Genomic DNA, 18,452 nt, shown 5'->3' with positions numbered 1-18,452 from the left:
TTGAGTGTGTTTTATTTCATTCTCTAGGTATCGCATCATTATCGGGAATAAGACGTGTGTGTTTGAAAAGGAGAACGACCCTTCAGTCCTTCGCTCTCCTTCTGCTGGGAAACTCATCCAGTATACAGTGGAGGATGGAGGACATGTGTTTGCTGGACAATGTTATGCAGAGATAGAGGTTTGAAAGGCAGCTTTAATCACTTTTCAGATTGACAAAGTGAGCATTAGCTATATTAGTGATGTAACAGACATTTTGGCAAAGACATTAAATGTCAGGAATAATGTAAAAAGTAAAAATTGATTTAGCTATAATTATATTAACATTCCATATAAACAAATAGTTTATCGTAAGTGCTGCTTAAATACATAATGATTGTTTTTGTTGTTTATCAGCTAGCAAAAATTTAAAAAGTGATTCCAATGATATTGTTTCTCTGTGTCATTATTGTTGTTGTCAACAACAATGCGATAACAACAATGGTCTTGTTTTTGTTTTGTGGACTTTTTGTGGACTTCGCTGTTCGTTAAACTTGTTAATAAATTTTAAATCTTTATTTGATAGTTGTAGTGATTGTCTTTGGCTAGAGCAGGCCTGATGTTTTAAGTTAATCAGAATGAGCAAACGTGTGTTCATGTTGGTTCTTAAAAGTTATAAATAAAGATATTTATTTTCAAAATTGTAATTTGTGCAGGTCAGTATATAAACATTCATAGTTTACATTTTTTTATAAATGAAGAAAATCATAGAGTTTTATGTCTATATATAGACAAGATGTAGAAAACCCAATCTGATAATATTTCCCTAAATAGAAACAGGTTTTTCGCAACTCTATAAATGCTTTTTATATATATATATATATATATATATATATATATATATATATATATATATATATATATATATATTATGTAGTTTATTCTTTATTTCAGTTAGCAAAAATATATTTTTGATAGATTTAGTTTTTGTTTATGATATGAACTTTTTAGTGTGATGAGAATTGTGTCGATATGCAAATGAGACCTCAGAGATACTTGTGCATGTACAAAACGTTTTTTTTTAATGGTTTGCTTTATGTATGCCTCTTTTAGGTGATGAAGATGGTGATGACTCTGACGGCCTCAGAGTCTGGCTGTATTCACTATGTGAAGAGAGCAGGTGCAGTGCTGGAGCCAGGTTGCATCATTGGCAAACTGCAGCTAGATGACCCCAGCAGAGTACAGCAGGTACATTCAGTGTGTCATGTGTATCTATGAGCAGTTGATTTTCCCCTTAAAAATCATAGACCTTTTGTATGGTTTAGCGTTTGAAATGAGTGTGTTTTTTTTTGTTTGTTTTAGGCGGAGTTGTATACAGGAACTTTACCCAGCATTCAGTCTGTGGCTCTCAGGGGAGAGAAGCTTCACAGAGTCTTCCACAGCACTCTGGGTCACTTAGTGCACATTATGAACGGCTACTGTCTGCCAGAGCCTTTCTTCAGTGCCAAGGTAGGGCAGGTGGAAAAAATGTAAATTGATAATCTCTATCTATCTCTCTGTCTGTTTTTTATTTTATTCACTTGTTTTTATTTGTTCATTTATTTATTTTATTTTTTATTTATTTGTATTACTTTTTTATTTTTTTAATTTATTTTATTTATTAATGGTCCCTCTTTAATCACAGGAGCTTTAAAAATAACCCTTAATTGGCAAAATCTGCGAAGTAGTTAGCTTTATTTTTTACAATTATTATAGATGTTTTAAGGCTGTAAAAGCCCTCACTAAACACTTTGTACACTTTTCCCAGACAGGCATTAACATTTTCACACTTTTCTCTGTTGTTTAAACACTTATGTTATTTTCTTCCCTCTTTATGTAACAAACCAAATGTTCATTTATTCCGTAATGGGGCCCTACACCTGCGTATCTTCTACCTTTCTTTAGCATGTCTAGAAGTCCAACTTTTTGTCTGATGGTTAACATCTTTCTCTGCCTTTTGGGTGCTAGCGCATGTGCCTTTGTCTGTACAGAACGTTTCAGAGTCACACAGCTAGTGATCAAAGGTTTATGTAAATTTGGTTATGTAAAAAACAAAAAAAAGCATGTTAAATTGCAAAAAAAAAAAAAAAATCTGCAAAACTGCAAGGCAGCGAAAGATGAACCACAATATAGTGAGGGAAGACTGTGATTTATTTGTATTTATTTGTATTTTCGTTTATTTATTTGAGTAATTTTTTTATTTTCCTTTTTTATTTTGTTTATTCACTTATTTTTTATTTATTTATTTTATTTGTATTTTTTATTTTTTTTATTTTTATTTTATAATTAAAATATAATTATTTATTTTGTTTATTTATTTTATTTTTATTTGTTTATTTATATTTGTTTATTTATATATTTTTTACATAATTAAAAAATATTCATTTTATTTATTTATTTATTTATTTATTTTTGTATAATTTAACCTAGCAGCAGTGTAGAACAGTAAAGACAAAGGGGCAAAACAAAACACAAAAATCCCTACAATGACAGTAAAGACTTATATCTGTAATATTCAAGATGATAGAAGATCTGCTTTGTCATTCACTTTTGACTGGTTCCCTTGTCATGCCAGATTTGGTATGAATAAGTATTAAGATTTTATGTGTGTTTTAGCTGAAAGAATGGGTGGAGCGTCTTATGAAGACTCTAAGGGACCCCTCCCTACCCCTGCTGGAGCTTCAGGACATCATGACCAGTGTTTCAGGCCGAATCCCTCCTGCGGTGGAGAAGGCCATCAAAAAAGAAATGGCTCAGTATGCCAGCAACATCACCTCTGTCCTCTGCCAGTTTCCCAGCCAGCAGGTCAGCTTAAAGAGAGTTCCTGATTATCTAAAGTTTTCAGTCTGTGGCTGTTGCTTGTAAATGCTGTTGTATTCCCATATCAGATTGCCAATATACTGGACAGTCATGCTGCCACGCTGAACAGGAAGTCAGAGAGAGAGGTCTTCTTCATGAACACACAGAGCATCGTACAGCTGGTTCAGAAGTTAGTTCATTCATTCATTTATTTATTCATTTAAACAACCTACATATGCACAGCTATGAAAACAAAATACTGAATATTTCTATTTTTAGTCATGTTTGAGTGTGTGTGTATATATACATATACTTTTTTTCTTGTTTTACTATAATCTTAATGACATTTTTTTCACATTTTAAATAAAAATATTGTCAATTTAGAGCATTTAAGAAAAGTAATAATAAAAAGGTGCCACTTTTTCATGTGTTTCATACATTTCATATATTTATATTTAAACAAACTTCAGAAGTGTTAAGAAGTTGATATCAGTTGTAATAACACTGATTTCATATCAATCACTACAAATAATAATAATAATAATAATAATAATAATAATAATAATAATAAATATAATATTTTGACCATACAGTGTATCTGGAAAGCTTCACTTTTTCCACAATTTTGTGTTACAGCCTTATTCCAAAATTGATTCAATTTATTTATTTTTTTTCAAAATTCTACATACAATACCCAATAATGACAATGTGAAAAACAGTTTTTTGAAATTGTTACAAATTTATTAAAAATAAAGAACCTGAAAAATCGCATGTACATCAGTTTTCAGAGCCTTTGCTGTGAAGCTCTAAATCAAGGATCACCAAACTTGCTCCCGGAGGGTCGGTGTCCTGCAGATTTTTAGCTCCAACCCTAATCAAACACACCTAAACTAGATAATCAAGGACTTACTAGGAAAACTAGAAACACACAGGCAGGTGTGTTGAGGCAAGTTGGAGATAAACCCTTCAGGGACACCGGCCCTCAAGGACCGAGATTGGTGACCCCTGTTCTAAATGGATCTCCGGTACATTCTGTCTCCACTGATCATTCTTGAGATGCTTCAGCAGCTTCATTGGAGTTCACCTGTGGTCAGTTCAGTTGATTGGACATGATTTTAATGGCACACACTTGTTTATATAAGGTCCCAGGGTTGACAGTGCATGTCAAAGCACAAACCAAGCATGAAGACAAAGGAATCATCTGTAGACCCTCGAGACAGGATTGAGGAGGGCTGGGGAAGGTTACAAAAATTTTCTGCTGCTCTGAAAGTTCCAATGAGCACAGTGGCCTCCATCATCCATAAATGGAAATTGTTTGGAAGCACCATGACTCTTCCTAGAGCTGGCCGGCCATATAAGCTGAGTAATCAGGGAAAAAGGGCCTTAGTCAGAAAGGTGTTCAATAACTCGACGGTCACTCGGTTTGAACTTTAGCTTTCTTCTGTGGAGGGAGGAGAACCTTACAGAAGGACAACCAACTGTGCAACAATCCACCAATCAGGCCTGTATGGTAGAGTGGCCAGATAGAACCCACTTCCCACATGGAATTTGCCAAAAGTCATCTGAAGGACTCTTAGACCATAAAAAACAGAATTCTCTGGTCTGGTGAGACTAAAATTGATCTCTTAGGAGTGAATGCCAGGCGTTACGTTTAAAGAAAACCTGGCACCACAAGGTTCATCTTTCAGCAGGACAGTGACCCAAAGCACAGCTCCAAAATATCAATTAAGTGGCTTTACAACAACTCAATGAATTTCCCTGAGTGGCCCAGCCAGAGAGTCCAGACCTAAATCCTATTGAACATCTCTGGAGAGATCTATAAATGGCTGTACACCATCGCTTTCCATCCAACCTGATAGAGTTCGAGAGGTACTGCACAGAGGAATGGGCAAAATGTCCCAAAGACAGGTGTGCCAAGTTTGTGGCATCATATTTAAAAATACTTGAGGCTGTAATTACTGCCAAAGGTGCATCAATTAAATATTGAGCAAAGCCTGTGAATACTTATGTACATTTTTTTTTTTTAATGAAATTCACAATTTCAAAAAATATTTTATCACATTGTCATTATGGGGTATCGCGTGTTTTGAGGAAAAAAAAAATTGCAATCATTTTAGGAAGGCTGTAACATAAAAAAAGTAGAAAAAGTGAAGCGCTATGAATACTTTCCGGATGCACTGTTTATTATATATCATTCTGTCATTCATCTGGAAATAAATCTCCTATAGACAATATTTATGGAAACCTACCTAATAAATATAGTGTATCCAGGCAAACCTAAAAATTTCAAGTGGTTTCTCTTCTTTTTGTATGTGCAAATAATGACAAATAAACACACTAAATTATCTGGCCTTGATATTTGTGCATTCAGGTACCGCAGTGGCATCAGAGGACATATGAAAGCAGTGGTGATGGATCTCCTCAGGCAGTATTTGAGAGTGGAGGTTCAGTTTCAGCATGGTATGCAGCAAGCACTTTGTCTTTTATAGTCATAAACATTAAGAAATTGCTGGAAATTTAGGATGTTGCCTTATTTCACCATTTGACCACAGGATGGCAGTGTAATATCATAGATCCAACCCGGAGTAAATGTAAATATTTAGTTAAATGTTCAAATATAGAATTTATAATAACAGAAGGAAAACATTGAAAGATTTTCCACAAAAAAATTAAATAAAACAAGCATTAGACATTTTCATATAAAAATATGAGCACAAAAGTTCAAAATGGCAAAAGCTAGAAAACACATGGTATATAATTGCAACCCCTACTAGATTTTTAAAAAAGTCTCAAAATATTTTATTTCAATAAATGTTTTATTTGTTCTGATAATTCCTAGTGTTGATAATTTTAATCTAATATTATTTAAATTAAACTGAAACAATCAGAAATTATACTTAAAAGTGTTAAATTCATTTCAATGATTTAAAATGATGTTTAAATAAATTGTAAATATTAGATTAAACTATAAAAGTAGTTTGAGTTGATTTGAAATAAAGCGGTGGTACCAACTGACGACCCTGCAGCTGACCCAAAGGTGCACTGGAGGAGGTGCGGCAGGCAGTAATGTCAAGCAGGTATTTACTACTTGAAATTCGAACATTTGAATTTTTTTAACTAAAGACATAAAATAAACTCTGATATAAGTGTCAGATGTATAAAAATAGACAAACATTACAAATTTTGTCTTAGCAGCTAATGTGGATAAATTGAACTACTAAATTGTAATCGAAGCTGACCATGATTGCAAAAAAAAAAATATTCAAATCAAAAAGCTAAATCAAAATACTTACTTTAATAGAAAGGTGTATAAAACTAGATCAGGTTTCACTTTGTCTGTATTTTATCTGCCTTTCTCTAACCCCACTGTTAAACACATCGGTAAATTAATCTTATTGGTCAGTTAATACCTTATGCATTATATTCAGGATGATTGTTATTTTTAAAGTAACTTCAGGTCTTTAAATAAAATATTAAATAAATTAGCTTTTTTTTCTATGCATTCCATTGTATTAATTCTTCTTATTCTATTAACTTGTTTAAATGAATCAATTTACAATTTATCTGTTTGTTTATGTTATTGCCAGGTCACTATGACAAGTGTGTATTTGCACTACGAGAGGAAAACAAAGTAGACATGGCCAATGTGCTCAACTACATATTCTCTCATGCTCAAGTCACAAAGAAGAACTGTCTGGTCACCATGCTGATTGTGAGTATACTTATTCGTTTTTTTATCATTCAGGAATTCTTGTAGACATAGCAAGATGATAAAATAACACATTTATTAAACTATACTGTTGAAGTCTAAATTATTAGCCCTTCTGTATATTTTTCCCCAATTTCTGTTTAACGGAAAGAAGATTTTATTTCAACACATTTCAGAAGTAACTTTTATTATAATACTAAAAAAAAGATTTTTCTTAGATTTTATTAGGCGAATTAGATTTTTCTTCTATTTTGTAAAAGAGTTTTTCTATAGATAGTTTACAGATTATCATCATATATTGTTAAATATGTATGTGTTTATATATGCATATTTATTATATATATTATATATATATATATATAATATTATATATATATATATATATATATATATATATATATATATATATATATATATATATATATATATATATTATATACATTATGTATATGTGTACATGTTTATATGTGTGTTCGAAGGGGTGTACTGTATATGTATGTACATGCCATGTTTAGGCATATTTATCTGTACATATTTGCTTATTAGTTCTATATATTTTTAATATATATAAGCTAGTGTATGTCATTGTATGTATATGTGCCACTATCTATGCTGAATTAATGATGATAGCTAACCCTGTTTGTTATAATATTTGAGTGATATTGAGATATTTAAATGAGTCATGTGACCGTAGTACTCAAGAGACTGAATGCACCTGATCACCGTTACCCCGATGAAGGCAGTTCCTTGCCGAAACGCGTAGGTTTTTTTAAGGTTTAGCCACGTGAATAGAGGCTTTTTTAATTTTTCTACATTTTTGAGTGCATTGGACTGATTTCTGTTGTAATTTTAATAATAGTTTTAGTTTCCCTTAATAGTTTTAAGGCCTGATTTCTTTTATCTTTGCCATAATGGCAGTACATAAGATTTTACTAGATATTTTTCAAGATACTAGTATTCAGCTTAAAGTAACATTTTAAAGGCTTAATTAGGTTAACTAGGCAGGTTAGGGTAATCAGGCAAGTCATTGTATAACAATGGTTTGTTCTGTAGGCAATAGAAAATTGCATTGCTTAGGGGGCTAATAATTTTGACCTTAAAAATAGTTTTAAAAAAATTAAAAGCAGCTTTTATTCTAGCCGAAATAAAACAAATAAGACTTTCTCCAGAAGAAGAAACATTATAGGAAATAATGTTAATTTTTTGCTAAAAAAAAAAAAAATCACAGGATGTCAAATAATTTTGAATTCAACTGTATGTGTCTGACTTCTCTTTATAGGATCAGCTATGTGGGCGAGACCCGACCCTGACGGACGAGCTGATGGCCATACTCACAGAGCTCACACAGCTCAGCAAGACCACCAATGCCAAGGTGGCATTGCGGGCACGGCAGGTTCTCATCGCTTCTCACCTTCCCTCATATGAGCTGCGACACAATCAGGTGGAATCCATTTTCCTGTCTGCCATCGACATGTATGGACACCAGTTCTGCATTGAGAACCTGCAGGTACACTGTAAAAACGTTGGCTTCCACACAACTCCTTCATGTTGTCCCATAGGTTGCTATCAGTGTATGCAAACTGGCACTGCAAGTTGTTGGCTGTCCACAGAGCCCAGATAAGACTTATGACAGTTCATATTTCTGCTGAGCCACAGAACGCCATATGCATAGTTACTACCAATTCATGGTGCGGCGCATCTTGTGTGGGACCTTTAGAAATATATACATTAAACACATTACAAATCATATAAAATGTATTAATAATGTACTAATTTATTAAAATTTGCAATAATAATAATTGATGTATATATTTTGGCTTTAGATCATGAATTAGATTAACAAATTGATGTTAAACTGTTGTTGAATCTGCAGTAGGATTTATTATGATGTTCATTATTATATATTTTTTTAATGAATGAAAATAAGGAAACATTTTACACAGTTAAAGTTCCTTCACAACGTTAAAACATCAAAAAAGCATCATTTAAAAAAAAAAAGCATTTCTGATGAAACATAACACTAAACACCAATTTAATGGCTGCTGAAATGTTAACAATGACTCAGGAAAAATGAAATTTTAAAGTATTTTAAAATGAAAAACTGTTATTCAGTATTACTCCTTTTATTCCATATAACTGCTTTTAATAGATTTTTTATATACAGCCATGTTGAAAATAAGTGACTTAAAAAACATTAATCATAATTACTAATCCCAATATTACAATGCTAGTATATAACTGCAATTTCATTTGATCAATCTATTGGCCTAGAGCAGTTTTTCTCAACCATGTTTCCTAAGGACCACCAACACTCCATGTTTTGGATGTCTCCTTTGTCACACCTATTACAAATCTGAAAGTCTCTGCTAATGGCCGATGATCTGAATCAGGTGTGTTTGGTTAATAAATGTGTTTGGATATGTGCGTAGCTTGTGGTCCTCCAGGAACGTGGTTGAGAAACACTGGCCTAGAGCACTTCAACATTTTTTTTTGTACTATTTTGCTCTAGAACATTATGGAATTATTGAAACTTTGCTTCCCTTTCCTAGAAACTGATCCTGTCAGAAACATCCATCTTTGATGTGCTGCCAAATTTCTTTTACCATAGTAATCAGGTGGTACGGATGGCTGCTCTCGAGGTGAGACTGCGCCATTTTTTATCTATTTATTCAGGAAATGGAGTGCTTGGGGTTGTCTTCATACAATAAACATTCTGCTGCTCATTCTCTTCCCTTAGGTGTATGTTCGTAGAGCTTACATCGCTTATGAACTCAACAGCGTCCAGCACCGTCAGCTGAAGGACAACACCTGCATCGTGGAGTTCCAGTTCATGCTGCCCACATCCCACCCCAACAGGTACCTCACCATGTCCCATTATCCTGCTTTTCACCATTTTTGCCATTCCCTTGCTGGGACTTTGGAGGAGATGAAACACTGTGTAAGACAGGGGCGAATGTAGTCATTTTCCTTGGTGCAGACAAAAGTGTTGAATAAATTTAGTTTTAAAGAAATTTACTGTGTATCTAGGAATGTCACAGACTTTTTTGGTTAATAATAGGGCTATACTCCAACTCAAAACCATGTAATGGATGAGCATCTATCTTTTCACTATATAAGAACACCGCAAACAAACATTTTGAGAAACTGGCTGGTTCAGGCCTTTCATGGATGCAGGACGCATACATTTGACACAAAGTCTCAGTAAGTGATTCATTGAATTGAGTTCAAAATGGCAGATTGTTTTTAAACAAAGCGAGTAATTAAATTTTAGGCTCTGTTGTTTCTGATATTTTTAATGAGAATTATTATTTAATTGCTCCTCCACTGTCCCACAATCCACATCCCCTTTCACCCTTAAAATGCTCTACTTGTGTACAGTCTGTGCCACTGTTTTAGTGTCTGCTGTGATCAGGAGGTTTGTATGAAGTAGGAGTAGAAACATTTTATAGTAGTGACACAGGGTCTGAATCACAGGGCCAAAAGTTCGTCTTTAAGGTGTCTCTCATCTGTACTGGCCGCATCCGTGTGTTTCAGGTGACACCGATCTGTTAAAACCAAAGAATGCCAACAATAGAGGACATGCTAATTGGCTGGATCTATACTAGCTTCCTTTCTTTTTCATTCTCTGCTGATTCATGCTTGTGAACTGATGTAGTGTAGCTTTCTTTTATGCATGTTATGTTTCTGCCTTTTCCTATTTGTGCATTTATCACATTAAAAACTTCCAGTATCTGCTTTTCCAGCTGTCATTGCTGCTTTGCCTGTCATTTAGATTGAAAGGAACGGCTTAGTACTTTGTACTTGAATGGTTCTAGCTGCAGTGTTTCAAAAATGAAATTGTTGCATGTGAGGGAGGGCCGTCATATGTCAAGTGTGTGGCTTGGTTTAGATTCAAATTGTGCTGTATATCACAGTTTTAACCTCTGAAATCAAATGAAAAAGCATGTATATAAATTATATTTAACAGAGAAATGCACATGTTAATATGTTGGGCAGTAAAGCAATATTTATTTACAAAATGTAACATAAAATGAACGCAAATATAAGTATTTACTTACAGTGTTGCTAAAATATTGGTGTACTAAAATGAACTGAGCACTAGATGGCAGCAAATGATTTAAATCAAGGGTGTCAAACTTCGTTCTTGAAGGGCTGCCTGTAGGTTACAAACAAACCTGAGGGACTCAATTAGTATAATCAACTGTGTTTGATTAAAGGCCCCCAGGAAACTTGAGTTTGACACCTGCGATGCAAATATACAGTGATAAGCATAACCAAGTTTACCCCATTTAGAATTTTATTTTTAGTTATTTCTAAGTGAATACAGGCAATGTATTTTGATGCATTTAAACAAAAAAAGATTTGTTAAACAGATATATTTATTAAAATACTATTTTAGTCACAGAACATAGATAGTAAGAACAAAGATAATAAATTTTAATTCATGCAAAATATTGCAGAAAATACAAACTACAACATTCAACAAAATTGTATAAAATTGTTGTTTCTCTTGATTTTTGCTTTTTTTGAAAATGTTATTTAATATTTTCTCTAACTTTTAAATTTGTGCTACTAATTTTTGAACCATTATTGTAAGTTAACTAATTTATATGGATAAATATAATATTGTAAAGCATCTTATAGAAAAAAATTATTTAAATGAGAGATTTGTAAGGGGTGTACTTGTATATGCTTAGCACTGTTAATGCATTCAAAAACTTTAAAAATTAAAAAGTCATGATGTTTGTATATATATAATCAATATCAATTATTTACAGTTTACCAATAATTATGAAACAATATCAGTTGATAATGTTTAACACAACAAATGAAAACCTCAAACAATTTTTTATCAGTTTTATTTTCAGAATTTCTTGATGAATGTAAAGTTCAGAATAACTTTAATAATTTGAGAAATCTAATTTATCTTGTTTTTATTTATTACACCTCTTTTTTTTTTAAACAGATTAAAATGAACTTTTTAAATTTATTTAATACATTTTTAATTAATATCACCTTCCAATGAGTTTATTGCACATTTGCATTATTCTGGAGACGTGCAGCAAGAAGGTTGCTGATTCAAGTCTCTGCTGGGTCAGTTGGCATTTCAGAGTGGATGCATGTTCTCCCAGTGTTCGCATGGGTTTCCTCAGGTTGCTCGGGTTTCCCCCATAGTCCAAAGACAGGTGAATAGAATAAACCAAATTGGCTCTAGTGTATGTGTGTAAATGTGAGTGTATGGGTGTTTCCCAGCAATGGATTGCTGCTGGAAGGGCATCTGCTGTGTAAAACATATGCTGGATAAGTTGGTGGTTCATTTCCCTGTAGCGACCCGTAATGAATAAAGGGACTAAGCCAAAGGAAAATGAATGAGTGAATAATACCGTAAAAGAAGGGAAAATGTGTTTGATTACTCTGATATAAACATGATAACTTGTTAAAACAAATTCCTAAAACAGCCCTCATTTATCATTAAGCAAAATATAATTTATTATTTCTTCAGTTTGATTTTGGAGTGACGTGATCATGACATGCATTTGATTTACTCTTCAATTAACAAAACCAGTCCGTTTAGCAGTCTTATTTAGTGACCACATCCAAACAATCACTAAGGACTCATTAGAGGTCATTGTACAATTCAAGTGCGCTGAAATCAGATTGGAGCTTTCTATTATGTGAAAAGACCACACACTTCACATGTGACTGAGCCTACCCATTGATGCCTGACACTAACCAATCAGTAATCAATGTTGTTTGATTGCAGAGGGAACATCCCCACTCTAAACAGGTATAGTACACATTCTTTCTTCCCTAAACCACAGTGTAGACTTAGAAAAATGGAGTAGTAACAACAGCATGTGTTTAAATGTAGTGGTCATTGTGTACTATCCAGTAGTACTACATCAATATTCTCTTACATACTGTAGTATCATCACATAATAATGTAAGTATTCTACTGCAAGATGTGATTTTGGCAATATAAAAAATATGCTAATATAATATTTCATGCTATTTGTACTCATCTTTTATATACACTAGTATATTTTTTGCAATGTATGGGTACTTTATCATTATGTTCTAGTGATAACCTATTGGATACTAGTACTATTTATGTAGTACTATTATGTACTATTATGTACTTTATGTAGGTGTTGGCAACTACTGAATATACACTAATTAAATTCATCATTAGAAACTCTAATACCTTTATATTAATATCTATTAAATAGACGATAGTACTTTAATCAGTCCATTCTACAGTAGTACTTATTTCAGTAGTGAATGGTAACGGTTTTATTGTTACTACACTAGTTATAATTTGAATTTCATTGTATTTATGTTTTGCCATTCACTTTTAAAGAGATCTACAATTATACTTTAATTATTAAATAAATAGTAATACCTATGAAAATGTGGGGTTTTTAACTCAATGCTGGGTCAAATATGGACAAACCCAGCAGTTTAAAAGAAAAGTAATTTAATTTGTATGTAAATAATTAACCTATTGTTGGTTTTGTCTGTATTTGACCCTTCATTTGGTTAATACAACTCAACATTTTTTATTATAGTGTAAAGAGTAAGTAATTGTTTATTTTCAAAAAGTAGTAGAAACTAAAGAATGTGCGCTAATAGCTAATAAATAAGTATTTGTACTTAATGAAGAAAATACTAATATCTAAAAAACGTTACTAGTAGCATGATAATAGATCTTAGTACAGTTTGTGAATTAAGTGTGTGAAATGAAGTGTTTGCCCCTTACTGATTTTTTTATTTTTTTATTTGCATGTTTGTCACACTATAATGTTTCAGATCATCAAACAAATTTATACTCACAATCAAGGCTTTTGCTATTAAAGGATATCCACAGGGCCTTAAAGCCTTAAAATGTCTTAAATGTCAAAAGGTAAATTTTAGGCCTCAAAAAGTCTTAAATTTACTGAAATGCTGTGTTGTAGGTCTTAAATATTTTTATTATTTAACATGTCTTAATTTTCCTTTGTTCATGTATAGCTACCCGATCTGGCCATACAATCACCAACAATTCATCTAATTAAAACTTTATAATGAAAAATAGCATTTTATTACTTTCCTTACAGTAACATTTGCTTAAAAATTCTCCATTTATTTACTGCTGAGAATACTGACTTGGCCTACATTTTTTATTATTAAATTATTATTGTAGACTGAAGTAATTGATTTGTTTTGTTCTATTGTTGGTAAGGGTTATAGGGTTTGTAAATGTATATATTTGAAATTTAATAAAAAAGAAAAAATTCTTACAAAATGATTATTATTGTATTATTGAATGTATTTTAATTATTTATTGATAGCGCAAGTGAAAATCTTTTCTAAGTGGGATATTCGAAAAAAAAAAAAAATCCTTAGCATTTAGCCCTGTATAAGTCCAAAATTTCATACATAATGGTCTTAATGTCTTAAAGTCTTAAATTTCACTTGATGAAACCTGAAGATACCCTGTATTAATGGGGTGAAATGCAAAATTAAATAGCCCTGTGTGAAAAAGTGTTTGCACCCCAAACCTAATAACAGGTTGGGCCATTCTTAGCAGCAACAACTTGCAATCAGTCGGTTACATCGCTGTGGAGTAATTTTGGCATACTCATCTTTGGAAAATTGTTGTAATTCAGACATGTTCTAGTTTTTTCTGAGCATGAACTGCCTTTTTTCATGACACAACATTTCAATAGGATTAGAATCAGGACTTTGACTAGGCCACTCCAAAGTCTTCATCCAAAGTCAAAAACTTTTTCACACCAGGTTATGTACTATAGGATTAGATTTTATGTTTATATAAACCAACCTTTTTGTTTAAAAACTGCATGATGTTTACTTGTGTTATTTTTGACTAATATGATTGATGATGATTGACTGAAACATTAAAATTTGACAAACATGCAAAAAATATATACAAGATCAGTAAAGGTCAGTTTCACAACACTGTATATACAGTGTAATTCATAAATATTTGGACATCCACACAATTCTAACATTTTTTGCTTTAAACCAATACAATGGATTTGAAATTAAACTAACAAGATGTACTTTAACTGCTGTCAGCTTTAATTTGAAGGTATTTACATCCAAATCAAGTGAACGGTGTAAGAATTACAACAGTTTGCATATGTGCCTCCCACTTGTTAAGGGTCCAATAGTAGTTGGACAATTGGCTTTTAAGCTGTTCCATGGCCAGATGTGTGTTATTGCCTTAATATGCCAATTACATTGAGCAGAGAAAAGGTCCAGAGTTTCAAGTGTGCTAATTGCATTTGAAATCTGAATCTGTCACAAAAAGCTGTCACTGTCAGTCAAGCAAGCCATTATTAGGCTGAAAAAACAAAACAAACCCATCAGAGAGATAGAAAAAAACATTGGGTGTGGCCAAAACAACTGTTTAGAACATTCTTAAAAAGTAACAACGCATTAGTGAGCTCAGCAACACCAAAAGACCCCGAAGACTATGGAAATATCCGTGGTGGACGACTGAAGAATTCTTTCTCTGGTTAAGAAAACACCTTTCACAACTGTTGGCCAGATCAAGAACACTCTCCAGGAGGTAGGTCTATGTGTGTCAGAGTTAACAATCAAGAGAAGACTACACCAGAGTGAAAACAGAGGGTCCGCCACAAGATGCATACCATTGGTGAATTTCAAAAACAGGAAGGCCAAATTAGAGTTCTAAAAAAGCCCTCACAGTTCTGGATCAACATCCTATCGACAGATTAGACCACGATTAACTTGTACCAGAGTGATAAGAAGAGAAGAGCATGGAGAAGCAAAGGAATTGCTCATGATCTTCAGCAGTGAAGCATGGTGGTAGTAGTTGCGTGGCGTGGGCATGACTGTCAAAAGAACTGGTTCTTTTGTATTTATTGATGATGTGACTGCTGAAAAAAGCAGCAGAATGAATTGTGAAATGTTTCAGGCAATATTTTCGGCTCATATTAATCCAAATGCTTCAAAGCCCATTGGACAGCGCTTGACAGTGCAGATGGAGAGTGACCCAAACCATACTGCAATAGCAGCCAAAGAGTTTATGAAGGGAAAGAAGTGGAATGTATTGCAATGGCCAAATCAATCACCTGATTTAAATATGATTGAGCATGTATTTCACTTGCTAAAGACATAACTAAAGGGAAAAAGCCCAAAGTACAAGCAGGAATTGAAGGCAGTTGCTGTAGATACAAGGCAGAGCACCACCAGGAATGAAACCCAGCGTCTGCTGATGTCTATGCGTTCCAGACTTCAGGCTGTGATTGACTACAAAAGATTTGCAACCCAGTATTAAAAAGTGAAAGTTTCATTTTTGATTATTATTCTGTCCAATTACTTTTGGACCCTTAACAAGTGGGAGGCACCTATGCAAACTGTTGTAATTCCTACAGCGTTCACCAGATTTAGATGTAAAAAAAATAAATTTATTAAATTAAAGCTGACAGTCAGCAGTTAAAGCCATTGTGTTGGTGTGTAGAGCCAAAAATGATAGAATTGTGTCAATGTCCAAATATTTAAGGACCTAACTATATGTAAATAAAGTAAATAAACATAAAATAAACAATACAGAATGAATTGCCTTCATCTAATGACCAAAGCTTCTATGCATCTCTTAAAATTCTGAATCAAATGATTGCAGTTACTGTGAAACTTAATGAAAAAGCCCTAAGTTGGTGCTTTATTCTGTTTAGTCTCTGTAAACACAAACTAATTTGCATGGCTTATTTCACCACTCTCAACACAAATGTGTGTCTTAAATCGCTGTTGATGTGTATGTGTGTGTGTTTGTGTGAGCGCATAAAAAATGGAGATACTCTTATAATATGTTAAGTGAGCTGATATTGTCTCGACCTCCTACTGGGTTTGAATTAACTACATAATAGTGGTGATTAAATCTGGTATGTGTTCGGTGTGATTGTTTGAGTACATTCTTTGTGCGTTTGTGTGTGTCAAAGCATGACTATCAACTTGTCCTCCCAGGAAACTGTCTGCCCCACTGCAGGACTACAAACCTCCAGCTAACACAGCTAACACTAGTGGAGCCACAGAGGCAGCTAGTGACTCTGCTGAGAGTGAGGACAGGTAGAGCAGGACAGACTACAGGCTTTAATCACAGATAGGGTTTAATCAGTCTACTCTAATCCATGCACTTTCATGTTAATGAAGTCTGGGTGTAAATTTTTAAATTTGGTCTTAATGGATAAGGGATCTATGTCTATACTAACATCGAATGAGATGCGTTACTTACTGAAGTTCAGTAAATTATGACAATTTTTGGTAATGTGTTGATTTAGATCAGCATTGCTCAACCACGTTCCTTAAGGACTACCAGGACTACATGTTTTGGATATCTCTTCAGTCTGTCACACCCAGTACAGGTCTTTCAGTCTCTGCTAATGAGCTGATGATCTGAGTCAGGTGTGTTTGGTTAAGGAGACATGGAATATGTGCAGAGCTGGTGGTCCACCAGGAACGTGGTTGAGAAACACTGGATTAGTTTGTAATTATGGGTGTTATCAGATGAATATTCCAGGTTAAATTTAACATTGAATCAATAGGTGTATTCCTTTTGTGTTAATTGCCACAAGAATTCAGTTCATTGTCATATTCACTAGTTTTGAAAAAAAAATTGTTAATAATGAATTTGTAGTAGTTGGGAGTTATTGAAGAAAAAGCATTAAGTTTAAGCAGAAATAAAATATGTTAAGGTTATTTAAATAGTCTAGACCAGGGGTGGCCAACCCTGTTCCTGGAGAGCCACCATCCTACAGATTTCAGTTGCTACCCATATCAAACACACCTGAACCAATTAATTAGGACCTGAACACCACGTGGTAATTACAGGCAGGTGTGTTTGATATGGGTTGCAACTCAAATTGCAGGAAGGTGGCTCTCCAGGAACAGGGTTGGCCACCCCTGGTCTAGACAGTTTAACAGTTTGAATATTGAGTGTATTTACATAATATACAATCAAGCACATTAACAATTAAGTTTCTGCTTTTAAAAATTGTGTAGTCCAGGCTTATTAATGCCACAGGCTGAAATATGATGAAAACCATATAATTTTTTGTATAGTTGAAGCCCCTCTGTTTATTTCCCCCCCAATTTCTGTTTAACGGAGAGAAGATTGTTTTAATTTCTAAGCATAATAGTTTTAATAACTCATTTCTAATAACTGATTTATTTTATCTTTGCCATGATGACAGTAAATAATATTTGACTAAATATTTTTCAAGACACTTCTATACAGCTTAAAGTGCCATTTAAATGCATTTAATGGTTTGTTTTGTTGACTATCAAATATATATATATAGCTTAAAGGACCTATTAATTTTTAACTTAAAATAAAAAAATGCTTTTATTGTAGCCGAAATAAAATAAATAAGACTTTCTCCAGAAGAAAAAAAAATGTTATCAGACATGATAATGTTATAAGACTGTGAAAATGTCCTTACTTTGTTAAACATCATTTGGGAAATGTTTAAAAAAGAAAAAAAAATCTAAATAATATGTAATAAAATTGTAACTGAAAAAGATTATATCTGATATCTGATAAAAAGATTATATCTGATAAAAAATTTTGTTTTTCTGTACATCATAATGTTTTATTCAATTAAATTCCTATATGTAATGTAAATAATGGCAAGATTCGAGATTAACAGATGTGTCATTCGGTTTAGCAAATAGTTTAAATCCCCAAAAAATATTGTCAGACATACTGTATTTACAGCAAGAATCATTTTATGAGGTATTAAATGACTACCTTGGACATTTAAAAATCGACATTAGTTCTAACAACATACTTGTATGTAACCATTTGTTCCCTAGTTTTATGTAAAGTGCTTAGCTTATACAAGTACACCCCTTACAAATCTATTTTTTAAATTCATATTTTAATAGGAAGCTGTACAGTATT

General features: G+C 33.0%; 1 protein-coding gene across 35 annotated transcripts in view; it reads left to right on the top strand.

Moving 5' to 3' along the window:
- The window catches only part of acaca (acetyl-CoA carboxylase alpha), a 111,821-nt gene that overhangs the window by 35,792 nt on the left and 57,577 nt on the right, over positions 1-18,452 (top strand). For 13 of the 35 annotated variants that reach the window (XR_012405974.1, XM_017356113.4, XM_017356112.4 and 10 more), the window contains 12 exon segments: positions 28-178; positions 1,090-1,224; positions 1,339-1,485; positions 2,632-2,820; positions 2,904-3,004; positions 5,186-5,274; positions 6,402-6,526; positions 7,803-8,030; positions 9,073-9,162; positions 9,261-9,379; positions 12,288-12,311; positions 16,517-16,618. Coding sequence is in view for 32 of the 35 variants with exons in the window: in XM_017356113.4 (XP_017211602.1) it covers positions 28-178; positions 1,090-1,224; positions 1,339-1,485; positions 2,632-2,820; positions 2,904-3,004; positions 5,186-5,274; positions 6,402-6,526; positions 7,803-8,030; positions 9,073-9,162; positions 9,261-9,379; positions 12,288-12,311; positions 16,517-16,618 (1,500 nt within the window). In the remaining 3 variants the exon portion in view is untranslated. 35 annotated transcript variants of the gene reach the window in all.

Source organism: Danio rerio, chromosome 5, assembly GCF_049306965.1.
Source record: "Danio rerio strain Tuebingen ecotype United States chromosome 5, GRCz12tu, whole genome shotgun sequence".
Classification (NCBI taxonomy): domain Eukaryota; kingdom Metazoa; phylum Chordata; class Actinopteri; order Cypriniformes; family Danionidae; genus Danio; species Danio rerio.
Note: the sequence above shows the minus strand (reverse complement) of the source record. Positions and strands in the feature narration are given on the sequence as shown.